General features: G+C 41.7%; 1 protein-coding gene across 6 annotated transcripts in view; it reads right to left on the bottom strand.

Moving 5' to 3' along the window:
• The window catches only part of SCN8A (sodium voltage-gated channel alpha subunit 8), a 228,317-nt gene that overhangs the window by 33,317 nt on the left and 177,353 nt on the right, over positions 1-17,647 (bottom strand). For all 6 annotated transcript variants that reach the window (XM_004388346.1, XM_004388347.1, XM_004388345.2 and 3 more), the window contains 6 exons: positions 16,647-16,820; positions 14,334-14,690; positions 11,013-11,483; positions 10,340-10,457; positions 9,645-9,799; positions 6,566-6,739 (listed from right to left, as the gene is read on the bottom strand). In XM_004388346.1, coding sequence (XP_004388403.1) covers positions 6,566-6,739; positions 9,645-9,799; positions 10,340-10,457; positions 11,013-11,483; positions 14,334-14,690; positions 16,647-16,820 — 1,449 coding nt within the window. The remainder of the gene's footprint in view (positions 1-6,565; positions 6,740-9,644; positions 9,800-10,339; positions 10,458-11,012; positions 11,484-14,333; positions 14,691-16,646; positions 16,821-17,647) is intronic.

Below are 17,647 nucleotides of genomic sequence, written 5' to 3'. Positions count from 1 at the left end.
TTTTATATATGTCATCCCATTGCCTTCTTGCCTGCATGGTTTCTGCCAAACAATCCGAGCTTAGTCTTATTGTTTCTCCTCTGTATGTGACTTTTTGTTTTTCTTGAGCTGCTCTCAGGTTTTTTTTCTTTGGTTTCAGGGAGTGTGATTATGATATACCTTGGTGATTTTCTTTTGGTGTCTATCCTATATGGGGTTCGGTGAACTTCTTGGATGGTCAGCTTTTCACCTTTCATGATACTGGGGAAGTTTTCTGTCAGCAATTCTTCAATGATCCTCTCTGTGTTTTCTGTTTTCTCCCATTCTGGAACTCTGATCACTCGAAAATTTTTGCTCTTGATTGATCTCACATAATTCTCAGAGTTTCCTCATTTTTCATTCTTTTTTCTGATTTTTCCTCAGAGTTCTATCCAAGTGTTTGTCGTAAATTTCACTGATCCTGTCTTCCATCATTTCACGTCTGCTCCTCAGCCCTTCTACGACACCATCCATTTCTGAAATCTTGCTGTTTATCTTTTGGATCTCTAATTGTTGTTTTTGTATGATTTCTAGTTGTGAATTTATTCTGGCATTTTGTTCCTGTATTATTTTCCTAAATTCTTCCATTTTTTTGTCTGTATTTTCCATGAATTTGTCTATTTTTTTCCTCATTTTTATCTGCTTTTTGCTTCAACTCTTAGATAGCTCCAATATTAGAGACTTGAACTCTCTATCAGGTAGTTCTAGTGCCTTTTCTTCTCCTGGAAAGTCATCTGGTGTTTTATTTTGGACACCTACTAGAACCAGCTTGTCCTGTTTTTTTATGTTTTGATATTGTCTGCTGTCTTCAGGACATTCAGTAGTTATTTTCCTCATTTATTGATTGTAGATTTGTTTGTTTTGTCCTGCTTTTTTATTTGGTTATGTCTGAGCAGGCAGGCTGTGTGTTCCTTGTTGTTTGCTCATCTGTGGGCAGGATACTTTTTACCTCCTTCTCCAATGGGCAGGATCAGTCACTCAGGTATGTTACAGCAGGACAGGTCTAGGTGAAGGGGAGTTGCTGGGATGGGTGGTTTGTGGCATGTACTAGGGCTGATAGGTTGGGGCAGGAATCAGTGCAGGGTGGGTTCCAGTAGGCCGTGCCTGTGCTGCTTCGGGGTGTGATGTTCAGTGCACGGTGCAGGTAGGCAGGAAGGGGGGGGGACTGTGATGTGTGGAGCTAAGACAGGTATGGAAAAGAGGAGAGAGAAGAACAGGAGCCAAAAACATACAAACAAAAAAGAATGCTAAGGGAGGTTCCTGTTGGAGTAGAAAGATGAGAGACTGAGAAATGGAGAGAAAGAAAAAAAAAAAAGAAAAAGGGTAAAAGAAAAAAATGAGTAAAAAAAATTAGAGGAAAAAAAAGCAAAGCAAAGCCCACAGGGATCCCACCAGTGCAGCTGTGAGGACTGGGGAAGTTGCTCACAAGCCATGACGTACAGCCTGGCTAGAAGGGGTATAGGTGTCACACAGCGCCAGGTATTCAGAAGACAGGAAGAGAAGGTAAGTATAGAGAGATGAGAACTGAGAAATGAAGAAAGACAAAAAGGGAAAAAGAGAGAAAACAAAACAAAAGAAAAACAAACAAAACAAAACCAGAAAGAAAAAAAGAAAAAAGAAATGCTCCCACGGATCCCACTGTGTGGCTGCACAGATTGAGTGAGTAGTTTTCAAACCTCGCAGTACTGCCTGGCTAGAAGGGGCTCCCAAGCCAGAAAAGAAAAAGAAAAACAAACAAAACAAAACAGAACAAATGAAAACAAAGAAATAAAAAAAAGCCCCAGGGATCCCACCAGCATGGCGGCATAGGCTGGGAAGCAGTGCCACAGTCAAGCGGCGTTTCACAGCCTTTCAGGAAGAAGGAAAGATGGCACACAGAGCCAGGTATTTGAGAGAAAGGAAGGGGAGGTGGTCAGAGGTATGGAAGAAACCAAAAGAAGCAGAAAAAAGCAACATCAGCAACCAACAAATGGCACTCAGGGAACTGGCTAGTGTGGATGGGTGGAATCCAAGTGGCACAGGGGTGATGTTGGTGCTTCCCGGCCAACAGACTGTGGCTGCAGGAAGCAGAGGAGGCAGAGTAGGAGTGAAGAAGGGTGAGGAGTGGGAAAGCATATATCGCTGGTTACTGGTTGTTCTGTCTCCTGCTGGGAGCTCTGTGAAGCTGCTTTCCCATATTCCATTTGCTGATCTCTGACAGGAGTCCAAGATGGTGGATCCGTGGTGTGTTAGCTGATAGGGAACCTCTGCATGTATCTCTCCTTGCTCTCTGTTCTCTGTCAGTTTCTTATTCCATTTGGTGCTTGGCTGAGATCTTTATCTCTTCATTTGATGCTTACAGTTTCAGGATTGATGTTTGTCTCTGCTTGACTTAGTTTTTCGGATCCTTGCTGTGGAGGGACCGTGTGATGCTTCTGTCTATAGCGCCATGTTGCCCGGAAGTAAACTCCCGATGTTTTAAGGCAAAATTGGGGGTGGGGGGAAAAGAGGGAAAGAAACCACCTACAGCTCAGTTTCATGTGCTGCTCTTTTTATCTCTATCATAGTGCTTTAGTTCTTCAAGCCTATATTTCTGAAATGGACAGAACTTTTTTTTTTTTTTAAATGAAGACATTAATAATTAAGCGGCAGGACTGGTAGGGGGTAGAAGAGAGGGTCACTGATCTGGCGAGGGTCAGGGATGAGCAGGCTGAAACAATTCAATTTTAAAAAGGGGTGTGAACTTTTGTCTATGCACGTACTCATAATTCATAAGAGTAGTATCTTCTCTGGAGTGTCCAAAGCAAATCTGGAAGTAGATGCAGCCCTATTAGGCTACCTGTGCTCTCTGAAGGGTAAACTATCCAGAGTTCAATCTCAGCCTGAAACAAGTGCCTCAGAAACCTCATCTAGATAACAGTAGCATCACCCAATCATCTTTCTCTCCATCTATCATTACCAGTAAGAATCTATATGGAGGTATCTTTTGCCTACTATGGCCAAATGTAGGCAACTCTTAACCCCAAATATTCTAAAATTGCCAGACTCTTAGTGAGACCTTAATAGGTACATCTGAAAATAAGCTATCCTGTCCCAAACAAGTACCTGGGTTCAAAAGACCCCTGAGTCAGTTACATCCTGTGAAACTATGCCAGGTAAAGGCTGTGAACACATTAAGCCTAATAGCCCTCGAGTGTCTATAGACCCCATACAAACCAAGGAGACCTAGCTCCTCAGGGTGGGTGGTATATCAGATAACAAATAGGCCTAAAATGGGGAGAAGGGTGGAGATGTGGAAGCCAACTCAGATGTTGCTGTGTGCTAGTTGGCTCTAAGCATTGCTGAGTGGTAATCTGCTGCTCAACTGATCAATCTGGCCAAATGCTCCCAAGGCACCACCCATAAGGATCCTATCTGGGTTATATGTTAGCAGGTCAGGGCGCTCTTATAGTCCTCTGAGTCTCCATGTTAAACCCTTGCTGGATACTCAGAATACTGCTTAAAGTATGCTTTATGGAAAGAATCAAACCTAAAACAAAACAAAAAGAGCTGCATGAGAAGTAAAAATTCAGGGTATCTACGGCTGCAAGCATGGTAAAAAGGGAAAGACACTGGGTAACTTTTTCAAAATGATGTGGAAAATTTCAAAGAGAATGTTTCCATTAGTCTGAATTCAGGATGAGGTGAGTGGTATCTGAAAGTTCCCATCCCTGGAACTGATATGTTGGCTTACCCCAAGATACGATAGGGTAAATTTCCTTGAGGAAAAGATGACAAAGTTCTTTTACAGGCCCAAATCTTCAATGCAGCCAAGGACTTGAACAAAATAAAATGTGGCCCCTGGTTGGGAACTCATATGGCTTATAAAGAGAATTAATCTTGGAAGTTGTCTGGATTATCCCTATGATTCTAAGAAGTGCCATCAGCAGCTACTAAGCGGCAACAAGTAAGAATAAAAATTCATTAGGGAAACAAATATGGTGATGAATAACAGAATCAGATACCAAGTCACCAGGGGATGAAATGGGAGGGAGAGAATCTTATGGAGAGGGTGTGCTAAATTAAGACCTAACAGTCATACCTGCTGGATGTTCTAAAATACCAAAGAAACTGGAACTTTTACCCAAATAGACAGGAAGGACTCTGATAGTTCCAGCTGTTCAGGTGAAAGTCCAAGCCTTATTTTGCATATACAACTCAAAAGTGGCAAACAGTGGCAACCACTGTGATGGACACCCACAGAAGCTGAGGCTGTCACCACTTAGTACACTCTGCTTTCATGCTATGGCTACTTGTGTATATGCCTCATCTTTTCAACCCTTAGAGAGACGTGCCCATGTCTTATACTCTGTATTCCCCACAACACCTGGCTTTCTATTGTGGGTGCTCAGTAAACATTAGATAAGTGAAGAGTAAATGAGCTGTAAGGTTTGAGACAAGAGGTCAACAGAGGGAGGTTTAGTCCCAGAATGCTAGATTACCACAAGCCTAGGATCAGGCCAGAGTTGCCTTCCAAATTGGTGTAAGCTCCCTAAGGGCCAGGACCATGTCTGCCTGTCACTCTGTAACTCTCTATGCCTTCTGGGACAATTCTACACAGAGAATTACATTCAATTTATATTGTCTACTAACAATTGGTAGAAGACAGAGGCATTCTCAGGAGCCACAGTTAGGTCCCACAGTAATGTAATAACTGAGCAACTCCCAAAGGCTAGAGGGATTTATGGATTATTGTCAGTTTGCTACATGCTATATTAAGCTTCTTTTTATCCCCCTGCCACCCAGTATAAGAGATGACAAAAAATGTTTGCTAAACAGTGATGTGTAGGATGTTAATGCTTTTAGCAGCTATTCTGGTACTGGAGGAATGTGGGATATCTGATCAACACCCTTGAATTCTGGGGCTGCTCACCCCAGAGAGAAGAGGAAGAGAATGGTTCAGTTTAGGGTAGGTGGCAGAGGAAAAGGTCATGGTGGGGAAGACTTGTTCCAAGTCAGTTTGCCTAGCTGGGCATTTGGGAGCGTGGCAGTGGAGGTGTCTAAGTTCTCTGAAGGTCAGAAGATGGCAGCGGTGGGGGGTCTTCTAGGACTCCAGTGGTGTGCCATATGACTCTAAATGATTCCAAGGAGTTAGACTGAAATGAAGACTATGCACTTCCCCTGTTCTCTAGAAAGAGAGCTGGCCCAGTCTCACTTTAGTTCTCTGGGCCTTATTCCAAGCCCATTCCTTAAGTTTTAGAGGTCAAGCTTTGCATCTCTGGGAGGTAGAGGTCCTTCCATCAAGGTATCAACAATTGCCGAAGGGAGTACTGAAACCTCTTGCTAGGGTTTCATGGGGGCATCCTCTGAGGCCATACCTTTGGTTCACATTAAGGGCCTTCTTGCCCCATTTAGACATCTTCCCAAAGACCTGCTTTCTGAAATATGGGAAGATAGTGATAGCTCTTGGAAGGAGTCATTAACCATGGAAGTTGCAGACACTGTATTGGGAAAGGAATGCATTTACAGAGCAGAAGTCATTACTTGTGCAGAGCACTGGGCTCTTGTTACCTAAAACAGATATTTCCATTCTGCTCTACCTAGATACCAGAGGCACTCTATAGTTAGTTCACAATACAGTCGATAAACCTATATCCCAAATGTACCAATTCAGCTTCCAAACACTCCACTTCCTTGGCACTTCTCAGCACTCAGTAGGAAGGGAACTCTCCATAGGCCCTGGTCCTGCAATTCCCACACACCCTTTCTTTAAAATGCTGATTTGGCTGGAAGAAAAAGGCTGTAGTTATTACACAGAGTAAGAGACCAGTCATCACTGTTAGTAAAGCCAACAAGGAACAAGTGCTGGTAGGGTAAGAAACAGTTACAGACGATGCCGCTTCCAACCTGAAAAATAATACAAGGAGTAAGGGCCAACAAGTCTCAGAGACGGTCTTGGAACCTGGAAGAAAGGACTGTCTCAAGTTTGATCATCACTGTGGAAGACTGTAATATGTGGGAAGAGGGGGACTTTTAAAATATTACTTTCTTAAAGTGACAAGGGTCAGGCCTTTTAAACTTTATTTTGGTATGAAAAGCCCTCCCACTCTCCCCAGTTAACTGACTTGCTCAGCTGAGCCTGGTACCAGGATTTGAGTTAGACAGAAGTGTCCACGGGAATGGTCAGCAAAAGAGTCCACACAGACCCATCACCACCTCTCTCACTCCTATTCCCAGCAGCAGAAAGAGGATATCTGGCTGGTTTTAGGCAAGAACCTTCCTGATCCCAGCCTTATAACAAGGGGCTTTGAGACCAATGATTCCACTTCCCATTCCTAATTTCTGAATCTTCTAAGCCAAACCCATCAGAGTAGAGTTGGTTGGTTAGTCTCTTGAGCAAATGCAGGGACTTCAGCGTTCCCCATCCCCAAATTAAGAGCTGAGTGCTCTGAAAGGAGCTTTACCCAAACCTACATCTACATTTTGTCCTATAACCTGGGTCTCAGGCTACTCTAGCCATTAGAGGAAGAAAGATCCCTGTTTCTGTTTTCCTGCTAAAAGGGTGGGAAGTAGAAAGCAGGACACGTACAGCCACAATGAGGAAGTCCAGCCAGCACCAGGCATTGGTGAAGAACTTGACGAAGCCATAGGCTGTCCACTTAAGTAACATCTCCAGGATGAAGATATATGTGAAGACTTTGTCAGCATATTCCAGGATGGTACGAATGGTCTTTCTCTGCTCAATGTAGATGTCCTCGAAGGCCTGAAAGAAAAGCAGCAGCTGCCTGTAGTGCCTAAAACCAAGCAAGCAATACTGGAAGCACTGCCATTTTCGGGCAGCTTCTCCTACAAGGGACTGGCCTATCATCAGTTTCCTGTCTCTTTCACTTTACCCTCTTGCTACATACTTTTTTTTTTTTTTTAACAGTTTTATTGTGATATGATTCATGTATCATACAATTCACCTAGCTGAAGTCAGTGGTTTTTAGTATATTCAGATATTTTAGTAAGTATTTAGTGCATCTGTCACCACAGTCAACTTTAGAACATTTTCACTATTCCAGAAATGGAACAGCTGTCACTCCCGAGTCCCCCTATCTCCTCTAGCCTTAGGCAAGTACTAATCTACTTTCTGTCTCTAGAGATTTGCCTATTTTGGACATTTCATATAAATGGAATCATACAATATGTGGTCCTTTGTGACTGGCTTCTTTCACTCAGTGTAAGGTTTTCAAAGTTCATCCATGTTGTAGCATGAATCAGTACTTCATTTCTTTTTATGGCTGAACAGCCATTGTATGGATACACTGAACCATATTTTGTTTAACCTTCATCAGTTGGTGGACACTTGTGTTGTTCCTACTTTTGTGAATAATGCTGCTATAAAGATTCGTGTACAAGTTGGTGGATATACGTTTTTATTTCTCTTGAGTATACACCTAGGAGTGGAATTGCTAGACCATATGGTAATGCTATGTTTAACCATTTTGGGGAATAGCCAAATTGTTTTCCAAAGTGGCTGTATCATTTTACATTCCCATAACAATATGTAAAGGTTCCAATTTCTCCACATCCTCACCAAAACTATAAATGTTCTTCATATGGCAAAACATTTCCTCCTCTCAGCCCCTTGACCCCCGGAGGGTCACAGGAGCGGGAGATGCTCAGATGAGGAAATTCTTAGCACTACTTTCTTTCTCTGGTATTCCCGAATGAGTTAATTCCCTGAAAGGAAGGGATAGGCATTCCTAGTTGGAGAGTGGTGGACTGCACAGGTGTGATGCTTAGAGGGGCAAATTCTGAAGGCTTGAGAAAAAAATGTGGAGGGGAAAGGAAGTCCCCTGTCAAGCAATGGGAGGTTCCCTCTCTGGACAGTTCCATAAGGAAGGATAGAATTTGGCTGCCTGCAGTAGGGGCAGAGGTCATGGGTGCCACAGACCTTCTCAGGGTCTTGGTACAAATATATCCCCTCTGCTCAATTAAAAAAGCAGTAGCTTTCACATCAGGTTTCCCCTAACTCCATTCTTACAAATCCAGTCTGTAACCCACGATATGTGAGTTGTCCAAGACTGATCTTCATGTCACTGGGGGCTCTAATGCCCTCCCCTCTGAAGTCTCATACCTACATTCTAGTCTTTTCTTGAACGTGTTAACTGTGTCTTCACAGCTATTCTTAAATTTCATGCCTATTATTATACAGGGTCTTCATGCACTGAGCCAACTACCTCCTGTTTATTTATTATGACAAACAAAAACTGTCTAAGGTGAACAGTAAAGGACATTCAAAACTTTAGTTTCACTGCTGCTTTTATTCTTCTTGTTAGAGATGGGAAAGAGCAGACTCAAAGGATGGGCATGTTTTCTGTTATTTTACGGTTTTGTTCGTTAGCTTTGAATAATAATTTTGGCACCAATAATAAAGTACCTTTCCTCAATCACTCGCCTTAGTCTGATCTTCCCTTTTCTCAAGGGCAGAAATCATGCTTTCCACCTTGGGCACCTCCACAGCGCCTCAGGAAGTGCTGAGTGAATGCTTGTTGATGCAATAAATGACCCAGGGGCCAGGAGGACAGTCTGGCTCCCCTTTGCTCAGATCAATGGCTACCAAGCCACTTCTTGTGCCTCCTACTTTAATCCTGACATCTTCCTGCAAAAACCTTTCCCTGACTTCCCACAATCCTCTCAGGAAAACCATCCTGTGTCCTTGGGCTCTTCTTTACTACACGTTAGTGCTCTTCTTGGCTTCTCCTAGTCTCCTACCTCACAAGCCAGTGAAACTTCTCAAGCCACTGCTGGGATCTTTAAGACTGAATTTTGGTTTTCCTCCTTGGTATTTTTTTTTCTTCTAGATTAAACTTTGATCCCACATCTAAGTGAATGTGGAATCTTCCTCTAAAGACATTTCAGAATTCTGCATCCTTCACCTTTCCCTTAATTAAAAGAGAAAAGTGTATAGTGTCTCTAGTCCCCTCTGCCCTCAAATCTAGTCAGCTAGCAAACAGCTCCCTCATATCAGACTCTGTCCAGGTCTCCTTGGTTATAACCCAGCTTAAAAACAAAAGCAAATGCCAAGATAATTAGTCTTGGCAGGGGAGAAGCCTGTGTGCCTAATGCCTTGTATGCCTCTCTGACTAATTATAAGCACTTACAACAATGTGACTATAAGTACCTTTGTACTAGAGATCTAACATTTCTAATCTCTAAAGATTTGCTAATGGGATGGGTTCTCCAAATCTAGTAGGGTGTGAAGGGACAGTGGGGGAACACACCACTTCCCTCTCACCTTGGGCAACTGCAAAGTAAAGAATAAGAGATTTCTGGGTGTTAAGTGAAAGGAGAAAGTTCATTTTAAGGAGCTGCTTAGAATGGGCAAACCATGTAGTGAAGATACTTGGTAATCTGTGTGCTCATCCCGATGAAAAGGTGGTCTTAGGCTTTACAGGGATCTTGCTGAGCATAAAGAAGATCAGGGTGTGGACAAGTGTGAACTCTAATCCCAAAGACTCAAAACACCGGCCCAAAGCTCTTTTAATAGACCATTATCCATGGGACCACAACCAATGTGTGTTTTCAGAGAAATTGGGCTTGGGCCCCACCCAGTCTTTCATACTAGTTTCTATAAACCCTTTCCCAGCCAATCCCTCTTCATACTCTCCACTAGGCCTCACCAGGGCACCACTGCTGAGCAGAATCATGAAGATGATGAAGGTCTCAAACCAATTGTGCTCCACGATGAGGAAGCAGGTTTTCCGTAGGATCCACCACGACTTGCCTAGCCCTTCCTCAATGTTGACCTGGCAGCACTTGAACCGCTGGACACAACCTGGCACCAGTGAGAGAGGAGGTCAGACCGTGGCGAGGGTGCCCCGCCCAGACCTGCCCTTTCCTCCATCTCCCAGGCCCCACCAGGTACTACAGAGCCGGGAGCACAGTGGTTGAATCAGAATATCTGATTCAGAAATGCAGAGACTGGCAGGGTTGAGGCTCGGCTGCAAAGCTAACAGGGCAAGGCCCTCTGGAGTTGGGAAGATCTCCTACGAAGAAGCAGTGAGAGGGGGGAGAAAGGGAGAGTCAGGAGGCAGGCATAGGTATGATAGACTAGGCCTTTCTTAAATAGAAGTCTTTGGGCTGATGCCAAGAGAAAACGGACAAAGAAAAGTTTGAGAACAGAAACTTCTAACAGGTCAGAATCAAACAGGGGAAACAATAAAAACTTCCCTCAGAATGGTGGGGTGGGGAACAAAGTTCTTGAAGCTGGCCACTGAGCCCTGCTTTCTGTCATCCAGCCATTAACCCTGACAGACATCTGTCTGTAAGCACTGCAAGTGCCACATGCACATCCCCTCTCTTTGCCCTCTTTCACCTTCTGTGAAGCAGGCGTCTGGATCCAAGTATTCTTCAGGCTGTTCCACAGGGACTTCCTCTACTTCTGGTTTGATATCGATGGTGCTTCCCTCAGAGGAGCTAGTATCATCCAGTTTCTAGATACACAAGGAAAAGGGACAGAAAGTAACTGCAGTAGCATATCTACTCCAAAATGATAACTCCACCTCTAATAGGGATGATGTACCAGTTATAGTTCTTCTTACAACTCACCATCATCCAATTCATGGTGGGCAAATAATTACCACAGGGCCCTCAAAATTTCTCTTAGGAGGAGAGTATAACATTAAAACCCACTCACAGATGACAGTGACCCACCCTCAACTAAATGTGGCTATAGGTTGGTCTCAGGGATATAGCTTAGACAGATTAATGGGAGGGAAATACTTGAGGGTTTACTCCGGCCCTGACTTAAAGGATCCAAAAAGAGATGGTGAATAAATCCAATTAAATAAAATTCAACCCACCCTGGGAATCTAAGTCATCTAGGAAAGGTCACCTAGAATGATATTAGGGTAGTGGAGTGCGTTCTCAAAGTGAACTGGCTATTCCAGAATTTCTCTACCAAGCCCACTGCCAAGCCAACTGCTACGGCTGATACAGCCTCATTTGCTCTCACATGATCAAGGTTTGTTTCTAGGTTAGGACCTTACGTCTTTGCTGCCTTCAGGATCTGACTCGCTGCTAACATCCTCTGTGTTGAGGTTCTCAAAATCAGACTCGCCAACAGCAATGGGCACCCGCACAGTCAGGTTGGGGTTGTTGATGAAGGACATGTGGTCCTCGTCAATGATGTACTTCTCCACACTGCTGCCAATGCCACTGGTTGTGCCATTGCCATTCTTCTGGAAGTCGCCATTCCGGTGGATGTCTGCCCCAGTGTGGTTGGCAATGCAGTTGGCTTTCTTTTCATATAGCTCATCCAGAGGCTTCACTTCATCAGCCTCGCGCTGCTTGAAGTGGGCCTGCATGAAGGCACGCACTTTCAGCTTGATCCAAGCCACACCCTTCTTGATTCGGATAACCGAGATCTGGAGGTTGTTCATTTCCCCATCATCGTCCGTGGCTGCCAGATTGTCTGCACTGAAGGAGCTCAGGAGCAAGGCCAGAAACAGGTTCAGCACCTGTACCAGTGGGATTAGGGAAAAGGAGAATGTTAAATGGCATTAGGAAAAAGTTATTGACAAAATTAGGGGTTGCAAACTGGCAGGCTACAGACTTTATGCTACTGTTTTGAGTTTCTGTTGTGTTTTCTTTGCCCTACATAGTGTTTTAAATGCCCATGTCACTAGGTGGGCATTATGTTTTGTTTAGTTGTAATACAAGAGTTCAACACCTCCTTTCATGGTTCTTTTATGGTTTTACATACATACATACATACATATCCAAAAATACATTACTTCTTTTATAATCAGAAAAACCAAAGACTGTATCCATTTTATAAGAAAATTCTCCAAAAATAAAAGCAAAACTGTGGATATGGATTGTTGGGGAGGGTCAAAGAGTGCACAGATGTCATGTGTTCATGAGCAGATGTCTTAGAGGTCCATGTTAGAAAAAAATTAGGCTTGGAAAGCCATACTGTCATACAACAAATCAAGAAGGTAAAACAAAATTGTATTTTATATTGTCTTATTTTAAGAATGAATTTTATTTGCATTAGCAAATGTTATATATATTTTTACAGCAATAAAAAAAGAATACATTTTGTTTTCCACACATTTATAAAAATAGCTTTAGCAAGACAGTGATGGTGACTTTTGTGCTGTTATATAGCCAAGTGTCATCACATACAAGCTTTATTTATCTATTTATTTTATTTTAATTTCCTTTTTTTACTACATTGGACATTAAGATTAATTTTTATTAGGACTTACTTTTGGAAAGTGGGAGAGGTGCTCACTTCTTGATTTACACTTGGCCCTTACTTTGTCACACTTCTGAAGAAGAGTAAGGCATACATCTTAGGTAGAGATATTCATATGTACAGAGTAGGAGGGATGGAAAGAATAAATGAAATATATGCATTTGGATTACCTGGGCTATTTCTACAAGTAAAAAGGAATATCATTGGTAAAATGGGGGTGAGTTGGAGAGGCTTTGAAAACTAGGTTGAGGAATTTGAATTTTATTTAATTGGATGCACTGCTGGTTCCTGAGTAAAGGAAATGAAAGATCTGAGAAAGTCATTCCTACTAGCTACACATCGCAGGGGAGACTAGAAATTAAGAGGCTGTTACATGCATGAGTTGCTAATGGTCTGGATTAGGCTACAGTGATCTCAAACTTCAGCATGCGTAAGAACCTCCTGGAGGGAGTGCTTGTTAAAAATGCCTGTTTCCTTGGCCTCACCTGAAGAGATTTCTGATTCAGTAGCTCTGGTGCAGGGCCTGGGACTTGGCCTTTTTTAATGAGTGAGACTCAGGTGACTGTGATGCAGGTGGTTTTCAGACAACACTTTTAGAAACACTGGATGTGTTATAGAAATGGAAAGGAAGGAGAAAATTTTACAAATACTATGAAGAAAAACAAATTAAACAAGATGTATTTAAGACACATCAGGTATCTTCCAGGAGTGGAGAGAAAAGAGATGAAAAAGACTCCAAAGTCATAGGTTCCTAGAGACTAGATGAGCAGAGGGACTAAGCAGAAGTGACACTGGGAAGGTGCCCTCAGGGGGCAGAAATTATAAAGCTGATTTTTGTCACATACTTCAGGTATCTGTACACAGTCATGGGAAGATGCCTGAGAAAAGGTGACTGGAGAAAGGGTGGCAAGGTCAGGGGTGATCGCACTGTATACCAAAAGGCAACAGAGGCATTCACTGAAGGAGTGAAAGGACTAGAGGGACGAGGACTGAGGGAAAGGTGGTTGGAAATGGAGAAGGGGAGGGATTAAAGAAACATCATAGGTGAAATGAATGAATAGGGTGGCCATGGCTGGTTCAGAGGCTGGTGAGTAGGAACCCTCTACTGGCCAGCTTCTCTGTGGTAGAAAAGGGAAGAGAACTAACGTGGACCAGCTTTAGAGGAATCATCTGAGTTTGCCTTCTTTCAGCCCTCCTTGCTCCCCACCTGTAATTAGGATTTGGAGGTCTGATCTGTAAGATCAGTGCTTCCCAAACTTTAGTGTACATATGAATCTCCGGGGGATTTCGTTACAAACGCAGATTCTGATTCAGTAGATCTGGGGTAGGGACTGGGATTCTGCATTTCTAACACACTCCAAGGTGATCTCACTGCTGCGGGAACTCAGATCACATTTTGAGAAATAAGGTGTTAAAATTTCTGTTGGTAATTGTTCTATATACAGAGGCAGAAGACAGCAGGTTGTGAGATCAAAGTAAAGCAAGAAAGTGATTTGCCCTCTATACAAACTAAATAATACTCTAAGATGGTTTATATCGGTGGTTCTCAATTGGAGGGGGGGCAATTTCACCTGCCAGGGGACATTTGGCAATGTCTGGAGACATTTTTCATTGTCACAACTGGTGTGGGGTGCTACTGACATCTAGCGGGTAGAGCCCAGGGATGCTGCTAAACATCCTACAAGGCACAGGACAGCCCCCCACGACAAAGAATTATCTGGCCCAAAATGTCAATAGGGGGAAGGCTGAGAAATCCTGCTTTAGATGAAGGAAACTTTTTACAGTAGAAAGAATCAGGCAGATCTAGGTTCAAGTATAAGCTCATATTTACCAGATGCATGACCTTGGGAAGTCACTAATTTTGCCGAGTTTTAGTTCCTTTACTATAAAAAGGGGTTGGCAAGTTGTGGGGGTTATGACACAGTAAGCACTCTACAAACATCAATCTCTTCTCCTTCATTTGTATCTTAGGGTTCCTGGGCCAAGAAAGCATAAGAACCAACACAGCCATGTAAAGGTAGTAGAAGGGCAGAGCAGATTGGGCTTCTGGGTCAAGGGTAGGATGTTCAGGGCAAAAAACCAAAAAGATCTACAAATGAATACTAACCACCAAGTTGCCAATAACCATGACCATCATAAAGACAATGAGGCACATGGCCTGGCCTGCCACCTCCATGCAGTCCCACATGGTCTCAATCCACTCCCCGCACAACACTCGAAAGACAATGAGGAAGGAATGAAAAAAGTCATGCATGTGCCAGCGAGGGAGTTCACAGTCTTGGTTGATCTTGCAGACACACTCTTTGTAGTTCTTTCCAAAGAGCTGCATCCCCACCACGGCAAAGATGAAGACAATAATGGCCAACACCAGGGTCAGGTTGCCCAGAGCACCCACTGAATTTCCAATAATCTTGATCAGCATGTTCAGGGTGGGCCAGGATTTGGCCAGTTTGAAGACTCGGAGCTAAGGAAGAAAGAACCCAAACAAAAACCAAATGACACTCAATCCATTTTCTCACCAAATGGCTAAAACACAAACAAATAAAATTAATAAGATCAATTTAAATTTATTGAGCACCCCTGGGAAATTACAAGGACTTTCTAATAGCATCTTCAACTAAATGGGAGAGAAACTGGCACAGATAATGAAAAACTGATTAACTTCATATGTGAAAAACTGAGAAGTAGGACCAAGAATACTGCCCTAGTCCCCTGTATTAGTCTCTGAGCCAATCTGCTTTTTAAAAACTCACATATGAACATATCTCTTTCCTAGTGATTGTCCCTTGACTTCTCAAGGGACATATCAAGGAAAAATGTGACTTGTGGGGAACTAAAAGACCAGTATGGTAAGGGCAGTGAAAAAAATAATTTGTCTCCTTAAAAAAGCAAGTATTTAAAAGTTCTAAACAATCTCCCTTTTTGCTTGCCAATGAATAATGGCTGATAATGAAACTTTGTGATGTGCTTGGAATAACTTGGAGGAAAGGCACAAGTCCCAAACAGGGACATTTGCATATATATCAAACATCGTATGGAAAGGGACTATACTGATATTAATTCAAAGGACAGAACTTTTGGTACCTATCATTCATGAAATTTCTATATTCTGTAATGAATGATTACACCGGCTAACAATCTGAGAATTACAATGTGTAAAGCCAAGGTAGCTTGGCCAGTGGACTGATAGTAACAATGAGATCATCATCAGATGTCATAAGTTAACAAATAACTAACATATATTATAATACTGTAAGAACTTTGGTAGAAGGCAACAGCACCGATTTGAACATTTTTTTTTTTCCTACTGAGTACTTGAGGCTTATCTGAGAGTTCAAGGTTTACCAGTGGCTCCATGTGTATATCTGGGCCATTCATATTTTTTCCAGCAAACAACCCTTCCTCTTGTCTTCTAGTTAATAAGAAATACTCTCAAAAAATCCACTGTGAGTTGGATCCTGACTAAAAAGTAGTAAGCAGAGGTTCCAGAAGCTTGGAAGATGTTATTTGTGGCTCGAACTGAGTGAGATCTCTGTTTTTAAGTTTAATTCTATTCAAATTCTCTTTCTTAGATCTGCTGAATATCCCAATGGGAAAAAAAAAATCTTAAATCCTTTCAGTTGTAAGTATTCAGATGTTTTCCCAACAGAGAGAAAAACCTAAGCCAGTTCTGATGCCTGGGAAGCAGTACGAGCTTTGTCTGAGTGGGATACCCCCAAAGTAACTCAATTTCTTAACGGACTTAATCAGGGCATCACTTAGGCCTATGTTTGTGAGTAGCTATTTTCAGGATATTATTAACTATTTTTTCGGAGAGTAATTTTTAATAATTTGAACATTAACATCTTTAAATATATTAGTACAAATTCTTTTTAGGAGTCTTGTATCTAATGATACGGAAAACAAAGTAAATATTTAACAGCTAATTTCAATATAATTTTTAAAAACATTATTTATTCACATTTTCTGGAAGGGGCCACTATGATAGAAGAAATGAGAAAAGTCATCTTTGAATAAGAAATTTTTGTCACTTCAAGAGGATGTTCAGATAAAGATCTACGTTCACCTAGGAAACTCAAATTAGACTTCAGAATAGACCTCAGGAGTCCTTCCTCTTCATCTTTTAGATTAGCCATTATTTTCCAAGGAACTTTCAAAAACTGATTTCTGTCTGCTGACTGATTTTAAAAACTAACTTCTAAAAAAAAACAAAAACAACAAAACCTAACTTCTAGATTACGTATTTAGCAGGAAAGTTTTCAAGATTTTAGTAGCTAAGCCAAATAGTCAACTGGAATTAGGAGTAGAATACCGTTAAGGATTTTTTTGTTTTTTACATTATCAAGTTAACTCATGCAAAACTCTTTCTAGTAGCTGCAAGATAGGAAATGTAAAAAGAAATTGGAGAAATATGGAATACCAATCGGAAAGATCGCAGCACTGAAAGCCCCTCCACGTCTGCTAGACCCAGTTCCATTAAACTGAGGGAGACGATAAATCCGTCAAAAATGTTCCAACCTTCTTGGAAATAATAGTAGGGATCCATGGCTATGAGCTTCAAGAACATTTCTGCTGTGAAAATTCCAGTGAAAACCTAAAGAAGGGGAGGCAGGAGATAAGAAAAAGAAATAATATAAAGAGAAGGCTTTTGCTATTATCTTCAAATTGACATGTCCAAGAAGCCTCAAGAGCCAGCCTTGGTTAATTCTTCATCTGAGGACATCACTATCCAGATGTCCCACAACCATGCCACATGATGAAGGAAAATCTTATTTTCCACTTGAAGGAAGCTCTAAGCATCAATGTTTCCATTTTTGTTACCAAAACAACTCAATTCACATTGTTCAAGAATGCAGTTATAAAGATGTTCTAAGCAATGGCAATACTGCCCAAGGTGACTCCTCTCAAGGGGGTCAGTGGCTGCTTTGACATGTGTATGTTTCAGATGTTTGCTTAAGAAAAATTCACTTGTTATAATTATAGTTAAAAAATACAGTATTATTCTTGATTTGACATTATGTGTCTTATCAAACCCAGATATATACTATAGGGTTTCTTCTTTTAAATCATAAAAGTAATACAACGTTGCCAAAAGTATAATATAGGAAATATATCCTCCCTAGGAAAAAAAACCCACAATCTCACCACCTTGCACACAACTAACATTTCTATGTATTCCCTTTCTACACTTTCCCAAATGCACATGTATTTAGAAAAATTGTGAAATCATCGAGTATGTAATATCATGACTTCTCCATATTGTTACACAGTCTTCCTAATTCCCAATTTTAATGCTTATATAAAATTCAACTGGGTGACTATATCCCTGAAGAATTTTCTTATTTTTGGAGACTTTGGTGCTTCCTTTGGGTTTTTCAATATGACAATCAGTGACATAATAAAATATTTTTAGACTTGCAG

Source organism: Trichechus manatus, unplaced genomic scaffold (genome assembly GCF_000243295.1).
Source record: "Trichechus manatus latirostris isolate Lorelei unplaced genomic scaffold, TriManLat1.0 scaffold00209, whole genome shotgun sequence".
In the NCBI taxonomy this organism is placed as follows: Eukaryota; Metazoa; Chordata; class Mammalia; order Sirenia; family Trichechidae; genus Trichechus; species Trichechus manatus.
This window is presented reverse-complemented; position numbering and strand designations above follow the sequence as displayed.